This window comes from Dinoponera quadriceps, unplaced genomic scaffold (genome assembly GCF_001313825.1).
Source record: "Dinoponera quadriceps isolate SergipeBrazil2010 unplaced genomic scaffold, ASM131382v1 scaffold405, whole genome shotgun sequence".
NCBI lineage: Eukaryota > Metazoa > Arthropoda > Insecta > Hymenoptera > Formicidae > Dinoponera > Dinoponera quadriceps.
The window spans coordinates 3,973,619-3,992,837 of record NW_014554754.1 but is presented as its reverse complement, the minus strand read 5'-3'; the positions used below and the strand labels follow the sequence as shown (position 1 = coordinate 3,992,837).

Here is a 19,219-nt window from a genome sequence, read left to right as displayed (position 1 = left end):
GGTCGGGTGGGAGGGCTGGGGAACAGCTCTTTCTCTCTCTTTTCCTCCTCTTCTTTTCTTTCTTCGTCTCATTAAAAAAAGTCAACATTCGCTCGCGCACAAAAGGAACCATCAAAACGCGACTCGCTACGATACTCGTCAAGAGCAACAGGCAGGAAAATCCAGGCATGCGGGCACGCGCTAAAAAATAAATTACATCGTCCAACGTTACGAATTCGCATCGGCTAAATATTTTACTCGCCACAAGATTCATGTTCTTCGATATTAACTTTCTCTCTCTCCCTTTCTCACATTTTCACACTCTCTCTCTCGCTCTGTTTTCATTATTTTTTTCTTATTCTTATCTTCGCTCGATGACTAGAAACATCGCTTCGCGGATCATTTGGTAAAAAAATTATGCGAAAATGGAAAACATCTGTAGAAAAAATAAACTCGCCTCCGCGGGGATAGCGGTCTCTCGCTCGCACGTACCCACTGTGTCCACCAGAGAATTCGCTCGTGCCGAATTTAGCAGTGAGATTTAGCGCGATCAGTACGCGAACATACACGCAGCGCTATTCCGCGGTGGCATTCCTTTCTTCTCGGTAATTAATACGGTAGAAGTCCTCGCGACTGGGCGGAGTAACTGGTCGATGGGTGGTCGCGCTTATCGCTAATCTACACGCTACCGTCTCGAGGCGCTCCTCCTTCTGCCCCCGTTCCACGGAATCTCTCGAACAGAAGGAACGGTTATTGTCAAGTACATCGTTCGGATGACACGGGGGAGGGGGGTGAAAATCGAGAGGGCGCGTCGTTCGCGACGACAAAGAAAAACCTCCTCTCCATCCGACGATTATTACTGTTTATGGCGATCAGTTAGTTGGCTTGTTCCGCGCTCTGTGCCTGTTTCTCGATCTTGCGCGCGAGCTCAGGGCTCATGTGCGGGTGCGGGAACGGCAGCACCGGTTTGCGTAGGATCGTCGGCTTGACCTTGACCTGCGGCTTGAACGACGACACAACCTGGCTGCCGCCGGTGAGATGCATGTCGGCGAACTTGGCGACTATCTTGGGGGTGGATCGCGGCGGCAAGGGTGATTTGAGCGGCACTCCGCTGTCGGCGATCTGATTGGAGCTGGCCGATCGCACGATCTCGTCGTTTTCCGCGTCGGCCGCGGTCTCGTGATCCGCCGTCTCGAGCCGCTTCAGCTTGCCCGCGGAGTCCGAGCTCGTCTTCGTGTTCTTCTTCAGCGTGCACTGATTCTGCTTGGCGAAGCGCTCGGCGGCGGTGCTCATGTCCGGCGACTCGGGGCCGCCGGTGGGCGAGGTGGCGGCCTCGGCGCGCGCCGGTGGCAACGACATCGGTGTCTCGTCGTCCGAGCTGCTCAGGCTGCTGGACGAGGCGGACTTCTTGCTGGCGTCCTGGGCGGACAGCGGCAGGTCCATCACCAGGTCGGGCGTGTGCTTCTGCCGCATCTCGCGAAACTCCTGAGACGTGCGGAAGGACTTGGGCGTAGCCGGCTGGGTCTGCGAGGTGGCGCGCCGCTGCCAGAGCTCGCGGTTCGCCGAGAAGTTGGTCGTCTCCTGCTGCTGCTCGTCCTCCAACGTCGTCGTCGTCGTCGTCGTCGTCGCCGCCGTCGTCGTCGACGATGACAGCGAGTTCGCCAGCTGCTGCTGCGGCGCTACGACGTTCTCCCCGACGCTCTGCGACTTCCAATGCTTGCGACCGGAGCGTTTCGCGTCCGACGCGCCTTGTTCCTCGGCCTCCTCGTTGCCTCGTTGCTGAGCGTTCGCGTCCGTTCCGAAAGCAGTCTTGTTACCACCGTCGCAGCACTCGACGACGTTGTTCTCCAGCGCGATCTGGAGAACGCCGTCGGCACGGTGGTGCTCCGATGAGTGCTTCTCGTTCTCCGGGGTGGACACCCTGGCCAGCCTCGATGGCGTCGCGGAGTCCTGCGAACAGTCAGGCGGAACAATCGTAGCGAGACTTGGCGCGCGCGGCCGAGAGAAAGCGCCGGGGGGCTCTAAATGGGTGTTGGCCTGAAGTCGAGAGACGGACGGGTGTCGTTTACTATTGCGGGGAATACGCAGATACTACGGAGTCGTCTTGTTCTACCGATCGTGCGCGCTGTAATGAGATACGAATTATTGTTGTATGTATCGAGTTCTCTGCTTACTTTTTTTTTATCCGTATACGGGCCTATCTCGCCGTTAGCGGACTCTCATTCGCTCGGTCCAGCTGGAAACTGGAAAGTGCAGAATACATTATTTCGGTCTGACAGTTGGGAGCGAATAAATCACCCATGGGGGAGATGTTGAGTTTCAAATGCGCTTTCCCTCTTTTCGATAACTACCTTCTGTATATCGATATTGCGAGAGGAAATCGAAGGCTCCGTGAGAGGCTATCCGATAGCGGCGGGACAGCCCGTATACGTACAATGTTCCATGTAAACACGTGTGGATATAAAAATTGGGGACGGTGTGTTGGGTAGAATTCGTGAAAAATTTCAAACTGCACGATACACACAACGTGAGAAATAGAAATATGTACCGGTATGTACGAAAGGAGGTGCCTCCGATCGATCGGACAAGGCACACTGAGAGAAACTCTCGGTTCCGTCAAGCTACCCAATCGCATTGTCCGACGACTCGTCGTACGCGCGATCATCGCGAAGTGACTCTCAACACGATCGATCCAGAGTAGTGTTTCCGGGGAAGGGGGTATCACGGAGATACGCACGACGCTTACTCGTTCGCATGCAAACAAGGGACACGAAAGAAAGTACACACACATGAGGCGGTAAGGAGCAAGGATTAAAAACTGCTCGTAAAACTGAGATGAATATAGAAGCGGGCAAGAAACGTACCGGCGCAAATATTAGTATCTCTCTCTATCCAACGTCCAAATGGAAGGGGGGGGGGGGTTAATAAAGTGGATTAGGCTATTGCAGTGGGTGAGACTGCTCTCTTTACTCACCTCGAAGCCGAAAGGATATCCGCTGGAGACAAACAGGAGGCCCCCGCATTCCTTTTATGATCTCTCAGACTAACAGACCGAAGAAGTTCGCTCTACGGAGAAATTCTAAGACTCGCAGAATCGACAGGAAAAAAAAAACAGTAAGAGAGAACCGAGTGCACTCCTCCCGTCGAGATCGAGGTCTCGCAAAGCCGACGAACGCAACACAACAACAACAGCAACAACGATAACAACAATCAACGACAGAGTATATATCCATCGCGCAACTGCGACGGCCAGTTTTATCGAACAGTTTTTAGTCCGCGTTTCGCCCCCGCGCAACAAATCTCTACGCATGTGTGCGGCTGCGCGAGAAACGGCTTACTTTTCTCGCCAACTAAAGGCGCCGAGAGACTAAACGTATATCTGGAAAAACAGCAACCATCCCAACCATTAAAAACATCGACATTCGGAACGGAAAAAAAAATGGAAACAAAAAATGGCATACATATAATGGAGAAGAATAAAAAATATATATACACACACGTGCACACACATCCATACAACACACATGTACATTAAAACGTGGTGGATACAGGCGACGCAAGACAAGAACAACCAAGGCGACATGCAGCACAACATGAACATGTATATTTCTATTTTATTTACAGATCGTACAATAAAAGTATAAAGTTCTAAAGTACTGCTGTGTGCGTTTATAAAACCGGATAAGTTAAACTTAAAAGATAGCGTTGTTTCTCAAAGAGTGACGTGCTCCTCCTCATCGCGCCTCTTCGTTTCCGCCGCGCGCGCTACGTCTCATCGTCGTCGTCGTCGTCGTCGTGAGAAACGTCGCGAAACTTATTATTTTCGAACGTTCCGAGCACCTCCTCGGAATCACGACGCGGCGGGATATCGATTCGCGCGTTGCACGCTAAATGATTAACGGCCAGGTTTCGCGACCAGGAAATTCAGCGAATTATTCAACCTTTTTATCTCTCTCTCTCGCCGAATTGGCTTTTAACGTAACCGCCGCGTCAAGAGTCCCGTCATCTTGGATGAAACTCTTCTTCGCGGATCGATCGCGAAGGTCCGCGCTCCTTACAAACGAGACGAAGCGCGATGCGTGGTCTGATGATGTACAAGTGCAGCAGAGGCGAGAAAAGGAGAGAAAAAAAGAGAGACGTTCGTGTTGGCAATCTACATTGTGCATTCCGGACGAGGTTTCGTTGAGACGAAAAAAGAAAAAGAGAGATGCAACAGCCATGCACCTGAGTGTGAGAAAGGGGAGGATCTCGAAACCTGCTCTCGCGCGCGGTGCGACAGTATTGACAACAAGCACAAAGACGAGAACAACACGAGGAGGAGAGACAGACCGGGAGATTGATGTCAGTAACTAAACGGTGGTTTCCAATACCTCTCGACTGATGATCGGCTGGGCCGATGAGATGCAGGGCACATTCGTCACCACGGACGCGATAATACCGCTGGCGTTACTATTGTCCGTTATTATGTTCGTCGTGGCGGACGACATGTCGGACGCGGCGCCGGACGACCAGGTGCTGGGATTGGCCGACGGGCCCATCAGCGGCGAATTGTTGCTCGATAGAACGCTGTCCGCCGAGCTGGACGCTCTTCTACGCATCGACTCCTCGCTGGACGATTTCAACAGTTCCTTCTCACGCTCCTCATCCCTGATGGAAGTTAATCTCGAGTGAAATCAAACAGTTTAACGTTCGATTTTAATCATTCGAGATGAAAATATTCTACGATGAAATAATAATTGAACTGTAATTTCAAAAAGTGTGCGAGCCAAGTTGATCGCACTCACTTGATCTTGAGCATAATGTACTTGTCAGGAATCAGTCCCTCTCTGCCGGCTAGAGCGCCTCGCCACCAGTCGTTGCTGACTTGCGTGAACAGCGTCAGGGTGTCGCCCTTTTTGAAGCTCAGCTCTCTCTCAGATCTCGCGTTGAAGTCGAATTGCGCCGTGGCCTCGAGATTCTCCGATTCTAACGGACAAAAGACAGACAAAATACGCTTCGTGGAGCTACTTCTCGGCAACTAAACTATCGCTTTACCGTCTTCGGACGGGTAGACCTCCGAGTCCATGTCTTCTTGAACTTGATCCGTCGGCGAGTCTCCCACGTCCCTGAATCACGCGTAAATATACTTTTCGTTACGACCAACGTAAAAGTCCGAAAGACGCGCGCGCGCGCGCGTGGTGAAGAACGACATCATCCCACTTTTTCATCACGCAAAAGCACACCACCGTATTCTAAATTATATTTGCAAATAATTTTAATAGTAGTTAATTTCTTCATTTAAGACTATCATTATAAACAATTTCTTTACCTTTATATTTTTTCTTGAATGATAAAAAGAATAAATCATGCATTGTTTCGGTCCCAATGAGCCAAGATTCGCTCCAATTACGGTTCATCGATTCTGTTGATGCATTTTCTTGCCGCGTACTCCTCGAAATCCGATAACTTCTACTCACACGTCGTCCGGTTCTCTGCTGATGTACTTCTCGTACTGCGTGCCGCCGATATCCTCCGGGAAGATCTCTTCGCAGAATGTGATGATATTCTTGATCAGCTCGTTCACCTGATTCTGGTACTGCACCTGATCCTTGTCCTCGGGAACGGGTACCAGGGTCGGGCCGAAGCAGATAGCCAAGTTGTACGGATCCATCATGTTCTCGTCCGAGAATTCCGACAGACTGCGCAACACAGGACAATACGGGATTTATCCGGCCGATTTAACGGGCCGCCGCCGGATACTCACTGATTCAGGAAAGCGAAGAGATAACGCATGACGATCACAACCGGCCTCGGCAGGCTCGCTATCATCTCCTTCATTTTGTTGACAAAGTCTTGCTTCGACTCCAACTGCGCCAGTTCCATGAGATGCTCGAAGTAGATGATGGGGAAGAGCGGCTCGCGCAGCTCCCTCAGATAGAGCTTTAACACCCCGGCGACACTGTTGATGTCCGAGGCGTCGGTCACGTCCGCCAGAGGGTCCTCGCCTCTCTCGAACCACTCGCGGAAGTTGTTGATCTCCACTTGCGAGCCGGACACGCGGAATATGCCCTGGTGATGCAGGCCGTACAGATTGATCACGCGGATGCAGCTCTTCATGATCAACGGTATCTCCTGGTTAGTGCTCTCCAGGTACTCCTCGAGGGAACCGCCGAACAACTTCGGCTGACCGTTCATCTGCAGCCGGCCGATTCGCTTACGGCGCGCCTGCTTCTGCTTCGTCGCAGAGATGGACGGGTTCGGGCTGGCGTTCGAGCCGTCCAGCAGACTCTGCCGGATGTATTCCTGTTTCGCGTCTAGCCTGGCTATCCTCGACGTGCCGAGAAGATATTCCCTGAATTTCTGCGAACACACACGTTAACACCACCATCTCGTGGAGACACGCGTCGTGAAGATTTTGTGGGCGCGTTTTATGCCGCGTACGATAAAAAAAAATTTTGCGTTCGGTCCTTGTTAACTCTTCAAGATTGACTTTGTTTATTTTACAGCGTGCTGTTATGCTTCTTGTTATTATTTATTTCTTTTATTCATTTTCGATTACATGATGAAAAATGAACAACACCTTCCTGGATGCGCTGAAAATCCGTCTTGCGGATTAGAGGGTTTTAAAAATTGTTGTGTTAAATTTTTCATTAATTTAACATATTGTGTCGAATCGATATTCAATAAGCGTTAAAATAACGCATATATTTCAGCGTCGATTAATATATTAATTTTGTATTAATTTTTTATATTTCTGTTACTTTTCAGCAGATTCATCTTGTATTAAATAATTTGTATGGGCCGTTTGTGAAATTTCTTGAATTTAACCAATTTTTTTACCCTGAGAAAGGAATCGAAAATAGAAAAAAAAGCCAAAATAACGCAAGAAATTTGCAGTCGAGTGAGAAAAAAAAAATCAAATAAGGTCGGCGATCCAACGTGAGAAATTAACCCTTTGACTGCTAACTGCTCTAAGTTGAAGCGCTTCGCGTGAGCGGCCGGCAGTAGCGATCGCTGGGGACTGAATACTTTTGCGCGCAATATGGATTTTATCGGCGGCGTATTAACACATTATAATATAGTACGCAATCCAATTACTATTACTTTGTCCGCTGCAAAATGAATCCAATCATTTTTTATTTTCAATATATATTGTTTATTCACCAATAGTAAAATTTTAAAACGCCATAATTTGATAGTTATAATATATGGGTTTGAATATTGGAAATTGAAAAATTGAACAAATAACAAGTAACATAAATACTCTATATATAAACAAAAACTTTCTTTTAAGAAATAAGAACAATAAGAAAATTAATAGTTTAATTGCGTATGGTAAATCTCAAAACACATATGAACGCATAATCCGACGTCGCATTTTGTACACTCGTATGGAGTATCCCTCCTTCTTCTATGTCTCCTGCAGACAACATATTTTCTTCTTCTCAAGTTGCCGGCTGCATTAAAAATTTTCGAAGGGAAATGTCTATCCGTCAGACGAAATGGTAGGTTTTCTTTTCCCACCACCCGCTTGTTTCCTATTTTGCGGATATTTTTGTAGAATTTGTTTTATTACCGACAGGTGGAAATCGTTATATTTTATTTTTTTACCAGTAACACTTTGATATAGAACATAGGAATTATATAATGAGATGTATAATAAATAGAAAAAATACTTTTTGTACCATTTTAGACATTTTATGAATGAATTCAGTATGCTTAAAACCATATCAACGCGGTCCACAGAACCCATCTTGATGTTGTAATTTGCAACACATTCTAGTTTTAATTTCGGCAATCCTGTAATATAATTTCTTCGACCAGTTTCTATCATTTTAGGTTCGTGAACACTCGATAACATCCACACATTTTTTTTATCTCGCCACCTCAATGCCAATAAATTATCTGTACATCGGTAGTCAAATCTTCCTTTTCTTAGATTTCCTTCGATATGCGGCATCTCTTTTCGATTTTTGTGTACTGTTCCAAACGAATTTGTTTCATATTTATGTAGCAAATTATATAAATGTGGATTTGTATACCAATTATCTGTTATCACTGTATGACCTTTCCCAAGATATGGACGTAAAAGTGTCATGACAACATTTGCCGATTGTCCAATGGTTGCAAAATTACGCACAATGTCTGTGTCTCTTCCGGTATATATTATGAAATCAAGTACATAGTTAGTTGTGCAATCGCAGAGTATTAATGATTTAATACCAAATCTGCTTCTTTTGGAAGGAATAAATTGTTTAAAATAGCATCGGCTTTTGAACAACATAAAACTTTCGTCAATGCATAGATCTTGGTACGGATAAAACGATTGTGCAAAAGAATTCTTGAGTGCATCAATTATGGGTCGTATTTTTATTAATGGGTCCATCGCTTCTTACGTTATTATCATTAAAATGTAACATTTACAATAATATCATGAATCGGTCTCGTCCCATAATTTTTCGAAAAATGTTAGTTTTTATCATTTCATCAGTTGACCAATACTCATTTAGTGTTAATTTTTTCATCCGCGGCATTAACATAATAATGGCCAAAAATCCATATATCTCACATATTGATGTGTCTGTCCAGGAATTCATACGAGAATGCGTTTTAGGTAAAATATTTTCTTTCACAAATGTAAAATAATGGTTCGTCTCCTGTGTAATATGATAAACTAGTTCTTCTGAAAAAAAAGTTGGAAAGCGTCTAAAAATGTGTGGATCCCGGTGTTAAATTTCTTTTTACTCCGGAATTTTGATCGTTAAACGCATGTATTATGGGTTTGAAATTGTTTTTCGACCATGACAACGATGAAAGCATTTCATCCGCATCGAAATTCTCTAAATTCGAATTTGGATTTAAATTCTCTTCGTCCGTAGAAGTACTCAGTATTCTTCGCCATTTATTTTTCCTTTTACACATAATTATCCCATTATTAATTTCTATATCTTCAGAATCAGAAGACGGTAGAATATCTTGGTGCGTTTCGTGTATTTCACCATTATACTGTTCACTCAAGTTCGAGGTTCCACTGCCATCTCTCGTAACAAGTTTCTTCAAAACTACTACTCATTTTTGAGGTAATAATAACAGCAAATAATAATACAAAAGCCATATACCACAAACGTAATATTACAACAAGTATGCTAACGCAGCAATCACACTTCTCTGGCAACAGATGAAACAAATTTAAGACAGAGAATGACTGACCAAATAAACAAGATTTCATGTTTTTTCGTTGCTAAGCAACGTCGCTAAGCAACGAGGTATGAGACAGCAGTAAACAGCCAAAGCCTTCGCCGAGCGCGCATTTGCGTCCATAGTCTACATCGATGGCTTGCGCCGGACGCACATATACGCCTATAGGCCACACCGATGGTTTTCGCTGGACGTATATATGCGCCCATAGCAGTCAAAGGGTTAAACTGCAAATTTCTCAATCAACGTCTTCTTATTTAGGACAAGGCATGGAACAAATCCTTTCACAAAATTTAATATTACATCACTACAACGATCTCAAAGACCCGGAGAAAAAGTTTGATTGAATTAACGCGACAATGAACGACCCGCTTGGAAGAAGAGAATTTCCCGGTTATAAGAACCGCATTTGGTTTACAAAAATCTCTTGTTTCCTTTAACTAAAATAAAAGTTTGTTCGGGTCGATTAAAATCTGTTTATCCTTCCTTGATTTGTAACCTACGGAGCCAATGTAAATACGTTGCTTCGCTTGAAAACAAAGTTCCGAATTGATTCGAATTGATTCTATTCTGATTCTAGTTGAAGGGCAGGAGAAAAATTCAACTGCGCGGTAACCGTTTTATTTCTGCGCCCTCATCGAGGAGTCGCCTTTCAAGGATTTTAACGCAAGAGGCGTTTTATTTCAGGAAAATAATGTAAGAGAGAGAGAGAGAGAGGCTCAAAGCGGCGGCTCGTTTCCTCGGTTATTCCCTACCTGTCCCTTCCACTATCCTTCGAATGCTAATGCGACGATCAATATTCTACCGCACAGTCTTTCGCTCACCGTCGCCGAAATAGAATCCTCCGTTTACTCACTATGAGGTAGAATTCTTCGGTCTCCTGCCTGTCGGCCCGCAGCTTGATCTGCAGCGTCTCCGGTGGCCTGGACGTAGGCACGGCGTTCTCGCCGAAATAACGCGAGCAGTCGTAATCCTTGGCGGTTAGCATCTCGAGCAGACTCGCCTCCGCGGTCTCCAGCGTCTTCCATACCTCCTCCGACTCGGTACGCAACGAAGTCACCCTCTGCTGTAGCTGCGCCAGCCGTTGCTCCATCTCCGAGTGCAACATCTTTTGCAATTCGGGCTCGGGTGTCTATCGGATGCAAGGCGGTTTAATAATAACAGCGGTTCGTCGTTATCTCGAGAAGCAGCTCCGGAACATGTTCGTTTTGCAGGCAGATATTAGGCGAAACTTCGTTTTATCAACACGCCATCAATATACAAATCAGGCAAGTGAGAGTCTCACGCCGATGTAAGACCAATTTTATCTTGAGTAGGGCTAAAAATTATATTCCAAGTTTCGAATTTCTGGAACCTTCGACACATTATATTCGAATAATGAAAGTGTGAAGATTCGAACATGAATTGATAAGCGTAGTCTATAATGGGCAGTAGAAGTATATTCATAAGAAGTAAGAAATCGATCAATCATATTCGAAAGAATGTAATTTTTTGCGGCATTTCTGTTACGGCAAAATTTGCATTTATTTTCAAATAAAGTTAAGATTTGTTGTTTGTGCTTTATTCATTCACTTTGCTTTAAACTAGACAAATCTTAGAATTGAACTAAAGATACTTATTTGCGGTCAAATGAAAATCAAATAGCGCGTTGATAGTAATGGAACAGCACACGTTCAATCAAAATTTGCGCTACTTTCCGCCACCTTTCAAATGATTGTCTGATTCCACGTCTGTAAAATCGGCTTATTTTTCGAGGCAATGAAACCATCGACGATTGAAAGAGTTTTCGCGAGTCTTTAATAAATATCAATTTTGTTGCGTACGTAAATCGCTCGACTTCCCCGAAAATTGATCTATTGAAAACGACACTTATCACAAGTTGTTACTTGACTGATGAAAATATGATGGGGGAGGGGGGGCTTTCTCACGAAGGAATTTAATAAAGCTGAGAGCAATCGTGGGATTTCTGTTCTCTCCTCGTCCGCCCAAATGCACCGTACCTCATCTCCGCGTTGTCCTTGGAACTCGAACTTCTTGGGAATCATGAAGGCAGCGTGATGAGACTCCATGAATCTCTGCTTATCCGCTCTGGAGTCGAGCGCACCGACGAACGCGGTTAATTGTTCGGCGCCAGATTGCAGGGATCGCTGCCTACCCTCCTCCGCGCTGCAGTGCATCAGCAGCGCCCTTGCTATGCAGTTGTGAAATCCAAAGTCCATGCACTGCACAAAGAGACGCGTCATTTTCTACATGACATCTCATGCGCGTTCGAGAATTAATCGTCGTCGAGGAACGTCGTTTTAACGAATTAACCTTACCCCGAGTTTGATGAGAGAAATATATTTGCAACTGTTGTAATGTGCCATAACTATACATAAATAATTACAATTAGAAGAAGCACTTTTCTACACGTCGAGCTTACAACCGGAATCTTCGCCGTCGTGGAAATTAGATCTCTACCGACTCGATCGCGACGAACAAGTGCAACGACAATTACGGAGAGAAAGCCGTCGAGACGGCGGCGGGGTCAATGGGGTGAGCGCGTGTGGATAACTTACGTCGATGAGATCGGACAGGTCGTCGACGAAGTATTTGTGAATCGTCGTGTTCGACGCCTCCAGGCATAGGATGTACTCGTTTCTCGCCTTGAGCGCCTTCAGTTTCGCCTCCTGGTACTTGCTCTTCCTCTGAAAGGGGATTGCGGATCAGAGCGCTTCACCTAACGCCGACGACCGCTTGGTCTAATTAATCGACCGGCGTATTAATGGACGATTTTCCGGCGAGGTCGATCCTCAGTTTGCTCGTTATGTCACTTTACGACACACGCCCCCGACGACATTTTATTTCAATCGCCGACGTAATACAGAGAGAGTTTGATACTTGCACTACGTATACATTGAAATATTATCTAACTGCTCGTGCAATTAGAAAACGATTGACCGCACGAGATATTTGCAAGTTGGCACTTTTTATACGTGTTCTTCAAGATTAGCGTGCAATTTTTAATTTCCATTTTTAATATCTCCTAAACTAAAAATAAGATTTTGATGAAAAATAGTATGATATTGAAAACTAATGCACAGACATTATACATTACATTACAGAATTATTAATCATTCTGTTTTGGAAATACAACATTGTCAATTTTATAATTTATAATAATACTCAAAATATGTATACATATATTTGAACACATATTAATAATAAAAAATATTTCCGTATTTGTAATATTTTGTACTTACTTTAACTTCATTTCAAATTAACATTTATTATTTAAATAGTGAAATAAATGTATAGAATCGTAATTTTGTTTGATAAGTACTAAATTTATCAAGACCCTCTTGATGCGCCACTGAAAATACGAGCCTTACAATCTCCTTAATCGTCGACGTAATTTAATAGCGATATAATGCACGAGGGATAATGTAACAACGTAATTCATCAATAAGATCAAGATTGATTCTTTTAGAAGTTATAATAAATATATTTTATATTTATTATAAAATATAATAAATATATTTTATATTTATTATAACTTCTAAAAGAAGTACTATGATATATATATATATATATTCTACCGTTATATAGTTATATACCTTGCTGATTATATATTTTAATAGTTCTTCTTTTAGAAGAACTATTTAGAAGAACTATTAAAATATATAATCAGCAAGGTATATAACTATATAACGGTAGAATATCGTTAATATAAAATAAATGTGAAATATAATTTTTTATAAAACGAACGTTTTATAAACATATACATTTTTTATCCGTGTATAATTGAGAATTTTTTCCGTAGAGAAATTTCTGAGCGCTTTAAATAATCTAACCGTCTATAATAATCCACGGAACATCCGAGCGATCAGATATATCAAGACAATTTCACAGAGAAATTTTTCAAGCCTGCATGTCCCATAAACGAGAAAGCGTGAGTGCGACGTTGAATGCGAGCAGTGGCAGCAACCCGACGAGTCGGTTGCACGTGTTGTCGATCTCTCCATTTTTTCGAACCGCTGAGCTCCTACTTCTCCTCTTTTTCTTTCTCGATGTCCTCTTTACTTCCAGGCCGTTTTAACCATCTGTCTTATCGCGCTACAGCCGCCCAAGGGGGAGCGCTATTTATTTTTCCATCGAGCTGCATGTGCACGGCAAAAAAGCTCACCAGTAGGTCGACCCTAAATCCTCGGTCTGTTCGGTTTGGTAGGGTGGGGGAAAAAAGACTCGCGCGGATAACGCGTCGTACGGATTTCGTGGAGTCTGTCTTTCGATTCGGAGTGGATGACAGGTAGGCCGGAGAAATGTCTCGGGAGACTTGAGATCGTGTAAACGGAACAAATGCATCCAACAGAAGGCAGAGACGGAAAAAAAAAACGAAGCAGCGAATGTGCTTCAGTATCTACAATCCAGACTTGCGCAAGTTCTACTTTTAGATAGATAAGAACGAACATTTTCCTGGGGGAAAACTTTGGTCCTGAAAATTCCGCAAGTTCTTCACAAGTTTAAGAAATTCGAAAGTTCGCACGTCACGCGGAAAAGCGACACGGCTAAAAAAATTTGCGAAAATGTTTAAGTCATCATAAGAAAGATGGATAAGATTTGTAACGAGAAAAAATGACACATTTGCATTTTCAATATTTAAAAAGCAACTTCTGCTCTTTCTACTCTCCTGAATGGCAAGTTTTGATATTTGGCAGCAGTGGAACGGTCATTTTTGAGCTTATCGAAGAGAGTTCGCGTTTATTGTTCTAGTAAAACGAACAAAAGTACCGTCCTAATAGATGCCCATAATTGATTTTAGAGATCTTATTTTGCTGTCTCGAAGAATTACATTCCTTGAGTTGTGCCGATCTTCTGTGCGCGATGCGCGATATTGCGAAGTATTCTCGGAAATTACAGAATCCGCAAACTTCCGAATTCTCATCCGGTCTCGTAACAAACGTCTTTTCTCGCCTCAGAAGCTTCGCAGGCTGGAAAATATTCAATTCCAAGAATTCTAAGATTCAGTTTCTCTCACCAAGAGTTGGCTTTTGAAGTTGAAGCGAGTCGAAGACTTAATACACTTTGTCAATTTACCGAAATGTAATTTTTGAGAAAGATTAGATGGGATGCGGAGAGGACGTCTCTGAACATTTCCTTCATTCTTATTTTCAGTTTTACAATTGTTATTCGCGCGTCATTCTGCTCCAGAATGCACGAAAGGCCGATGAGGCGAAGAGCGCGCTTGATTCCGCGAAAAGCAACGAGGTGGACGAAAAACAATTGCCGGACCGATGATTCGGACATCCTGCGACTGGATATTGCTGGCTGCCACTTGGAGAGACCATATCTCACCGATATTTCGCGCGATAATGCGCGTGGCGTGCCATCGATCGTGTCTCCCTCTAATCTTTAACGGCACGGAAAGAGCGGTAATAATTCTCACGCGACGACAGTCGTAAATCACGCAGCGTGCTCGCGATAACGAAGTTATTCGCAGGTAATGCGCGTCAACGGAAACTATTCCGACGTAGTCGAAGTAATGTCTGTACGTAACAAAAACATCGATATTCGCGTCTCTTACGAATATCCTCAACGTTATGAGTTGCACGCGAAAATATAAATTCTTCAGAATGCGCGTTTCGACGACTAAAATCGTGGAAACTACCGAAATCGCTCCGGTCGTGGAAAAGGTCGCGAATAGGAAGAGAGAGAAGTTCGTTAATTTTTATTATAAAAAAAGTCGCTTTAAGGACTGATTAGTTCTAGTTTCGTCTTTCTCAAACACTCGTTTGTAACGACGTTGAGTTCCGCGAAGACGGACCTGTGTGACGGTTGATTTTAATGATATCTTTATTGTTAAATTGTGACAGAGGAAATTAGCGGCGGCGGCCGCCGAGCTGTAATGAACGTGTTTCCGTTGCACTCCTCGAAACGAAATTATTAAGATGCAGACGGCACTATTCCTTCCTTCCAGCTGTACTTTCAATTTCCTTTCAATCACATCGACAAAGGCCAGACACGCAAACTTCCAGCCAGTCCCACGCGAAGTGCCTTTTAAAGGGACACGACGAACAAAGAAGAGCGGCCAATTTCTCGATATTGAGAAAACTCGAGTGCCAGAAACTTGATTTATCGAATTGGTTATTACTCGACGAATCCTCGACATTTACGAAATGATTACCCCAAGCGAGAAGTTATCTAAATTCTTAAAAACTAATCCTTACAAATCATTTATAAAGTATTTTTCGTTTTAGAAATCCTCGAAATCTCCTTATATTCTCTCAATTTCTCAGAGTGAAATCTTATAATCAAGACAATTCACTGGAAGCGACATCGAAAATACTGCTACTCGGAATCAGAAGAGTAAATCTTTTAACTCACACTTAAAGTGGATTTTTAATCTATACAAGCGAACGTTTCAATTGTTGTTTTGAATGAATCTATTCCAGATGAAACACATCAGTCCTTCTTCAATTTCAAATAAAAAGATTCATTCGACGAGAAGATTCCAAGTGGACGAATTCTATCTACATGAATGAAACATCATTCGACTTGAAATAATTCGATTGTCACTCTGCTTTTCGAGTAGAATTTAATTCGAAAGAAATTTCAAAGTTGTAAATATTAATCCTCGATTTTCTAAATTTTCCCGATTAAAACAAACATCCCTGATCAATCTACCGATGCAGAATAATTGGTATCTGATTAAAAATCTACCAACGACTTGCCGACGAAGTGGAAACGTACCAAAACACTTCGAGCCGCTTTGACCTCGCGAACAGCTGTGGTGGACGCGCGCGAAGCACAAGTCCGTGCAGTCAACGTGTTCATCCTCTGATCGTGGGCGATAAATCTTACCGCCGGCGTAAAATCAGCGGCGATCTGTCGCCAGGAGCGACGACCGAGCGGCCGTTAAGAGGCCGCGTTTGGTCGCGCCAACATCTGCCTGAGCGAGCGAAGAGAGGGAAAGGATAGGACGAATAATTTCCGCCGGTCGTCGTAACGAGTCGTCACACCGGTGCCAAAATCTGAAGGACGCGAACGCAATACGCCCGATTTATCCACGGCCAGGGTCGTCGCGAAAACGCGGCCGGTATTTTCCATTCTTCGGCAAACATACGGAAAACGCCCCAGAAGTTATCGCAAGAATGAAACGTCAGGTTTTCGCCGAAGTCATCGAATTGTGTGTATTATGAGTTCGCGATACGACGGATTTATCCACGGTCAGGGTCGATTCTCGTTATCGTACGATAAATATGGAAAATATAGAAAATGTGTCGTCGCAGGAATAAATACATTGTTGTAACGGACAGCTTTTCGGCGCTGAAAGCTTTCGAGAATATCTTATTCCTCGTTTTGTCTCAAGTGGACTTTTCTCGACGGAATTGCAACTTCGGAATTAGTTCTACGGATGTATTTCAGGTTCTTCGGATCGACTCATTCGACGCGAATATAAAGGAGATTCATCAAGTTCAGGACATGCTGCTTTGGAAGTGAGAAACAAATGTTTGCAACTATAGTCGCATAAGCGAAAGGATTATAATCAGAAGAATTATTTTTCTAACAAATGTCAATGATAATAACACGTTATATGCCTATACTGTTTTTCGATTTCAAATCAGAAGAAAATATGGTTGAGTGGCCGAAAATGACTGTGATTTTAGCGGAATTTCTCTCTCAGTATGAAATTCTGACGCGAAGACTCCCCCCGTCCTATCAACTTGATTGCCTGAGGCAGCCGGGAGGAAGAAACTTACACAAGCTTTCGCGAAGGTCAAGCGCCACTTCGGACATCGTGTGAAGGCAGTCGCGCTCGACCTTCGATAATTTTGCCACTAACCTTGTTAACTTCCTTCTCGATGAGCTTATACTTCTTACTGCGTGCGAGCTTCTCCGGTGGCGCGTTCGCGACCTCGAGCTTGCTGCGTTGCTGCTCGGCGACGCGCAGCTTCGTCTCCGCCTGTCTCGACTCCGCCTGGTAAGCCTGGTAGGTCTTCATCGTCGTGTGAAGCTCGTGGAGCACCCGGAGTATCTCCTCGTGCGTTTCATAACCGATCTCACGACACTGAAACGAGCAGACGGTGGATGTACTTGTTATCTTCATCACGCGAGTTGAATCGTATATTGAACAAAATGGTTAAATGATAAAATTATGGACGGGGAATCCATTTTTGCAATGAAATTAATCATTTTTTTTCTTTCAGTGCAAGAAAGCACAGTGAATGAAAAGTAATATACACAATAAAATATTATATTAGGAGCTTGTAAAAATTCATCGGATCGCCGATGATTAAAAAAAAAATTCAAAAAGTATATGTTATTTCAAAGTAGTGTATAATTTATTTAACTAAGCATATATATTGTTTCGCGTTATTACTAACAGAAGAAATAAGACTCGATTAACTGTTGCAAGCCCCTAATATTAGACATCTTTCTTTGTCTCGTTTTTGCAACTCTTCTAAAATTATCAAAGATAAGAACAGAAAAAAGAACGGAAAAAAAAGAAACAGAATCATCACACAAAGTAAGAAAGTAATACAAGATTTACGGGAATTTAATTACCAATCCGCGAGAAAAAAAAACGCAAAGGAACACGAGGCAAGAAAAAAAAATTTCACGTGATCGTCATACCAGCCGACATTCGCAACTGACTCTCGAGGACTCTGGTTCCCACCTGGGAATACACATCGACACCGCGGCGCCGAACGGAATTGAGACATTCGCGGCAATTAATTCGTCGAGACAATGGAACAGTCGAACTTCTCACGGTGCGGCGCAGTCGATCGGCGACGCGATATCGCGAGCCGACAACGAGAGCGCGCGGGTGACACTCACACGCTTGTAAATTCGCTGCACGTCCTCCATCACTTGATTGAGGCGACCCACGAGATGGGTGCTGTAGACCTCGGACAGGGCGGCGTGGTCCCGGCTGAGAGACTTGGTCTCGTTGACGAGCTGCTGCCAACAGGCGTAGCTGGAGAACAGGGGCCATTGTTCCCGCCTGGAAAAGGCAATCGATAAGGGGCGATATCTCGGCGGATGTTCCGTCGCGCGCGTATAATTACACCGGCAATTAAATCGCCGCCGATAGAGCGTCGTCGTGTCGTGAACTGCTCCACTTGCACGGGGGGATGAGCGCGGATGTAAGCGGGCACGTAATGTATATATTGCAGGGGCGCGTCGTAACGATATTCGTTCCCTGTCTGTCTTTAACCTTCCGTTAATGTCGTTAGAGCCGCAATATCCGATAGAAAACAAACCATTGTATAAAAAAAAAAAAAAAAAAAATCTTGATTTCGGATCAAATATTACGGGAGAATATATTTTGTAAGAATTACAGTTTCTGGAAGAAAGGACATCTGAAAGAACATATCCGTTCGGTATCTAATAAGAAAGTTTATCTTTTTTTTTTTCATTTTCTCTTTGAAAATAGGAAAAAATATATTTGGTTGGTCCTTAAAAGTGTCATTCAATATATGATTAAATAATAGCTTTGGTGTCTGCAACTGATATATTGGCTCTTTTGATACTTTCAAGAAAATTTATCCTCTGGGAATGATTAAAGGAAAAAAATTCTCGCTCGAGTATACGGACGTGTTGCAAAACTCATTGAGGAAAAAGTGAAGCAAGCCCTAATGCCATTGACTTTATAGCTTGTGTGAATAAATTACATGTGACTGTAACGCCCACGCATAAAATATATCTAAAACTTCGATACGAGAATCGTGAGTCCAAAACTATTTCGACACGGCGTAAAACCGTGCGCCTAAAGATGTTCTCTCTCGGTAGCAAAGAGTCTAAAATTATTTCGACATTACGAACGTCTATAAATAATAATTTTCACGTCTAAACTCGTCCAGTTATCGACCGTAAGACCCAGTTTGCGGTGATTATTTTTCGCGCCAAGACACGGCAAAAGAGTGAACGAATGTATCGTGGCGATGTAACCCCGGATGCGCCAAGCAAAGAAGATACTATCGATCCGTGATATCTCTCGAAGCGAAATGAGGGAAACGAGGCAAAGAGAGAACGTGCGGCATCGTGTGCTGGATTACGTTTACCCGTGTGTAGAGCGCGGCGA

At 43.8% G+C, this 19,219-nt stretch overlaps 1 protein-coding gene across 5 annotated transcripts in view; it reads right to left on the bottom strand.

Moving 5' to 3' along the window:
- Positions 1-236: 236 nt before the first annotated feature.
- Positions 237-19,219, bottom strand: part of LOC106741325 (SLIT-ROBO Rho GTPase-activating protein 1-like) — a 65,021-nt gene continuing 46,038 nt past the window's right edge. For all 5 annotated transcript variants that reach the window (XM_014613164.1, XM_014613168.1, XM_014613166.1 and 2 more), the window contains 11 exons: positions 17,974-18,139; positions 16,979-17,203; positions 11,715-11,843; positions 11,157-11,378; positions 10,013-10,288; positions 5,723-6,318; positions 5,436-5,657; positions 5,014-5,084; positions 4,764-4,944; positions 4,350-4,626; positions 237-1,929 (listed from right to left, as the gene is read on the bottom strand). In XM_014613164.1, the coding sequence (XP_014468650.1) occupies positions 856-1,929; positions 4,350-4,626; positions 4,764-4,944; positions 5,014-5,084; positions 5,436-5,657; positions 5,723-6,318; positions 10,013-10,288; positions 11,157-11,378; positions 11,715-11,843; positions 16,979-17,203; positions 17,974-18,139 (3,439 nt within the window). In that variant the 3' untranslated portion in view covers positions 237-855. The remainder of the gene's footprint in view (positions 1,930-4,349; positions 4,627-4,763; positions 4,945-5,013; positions 5,085-5,435; positions 5,658-5,722; positions 6,319-10,012; positions 10,289-11,156; positions 11,379-11,714; positions 11,844-16,978; positions 17,204-17,973; positions 18,140-19,219) is intronic.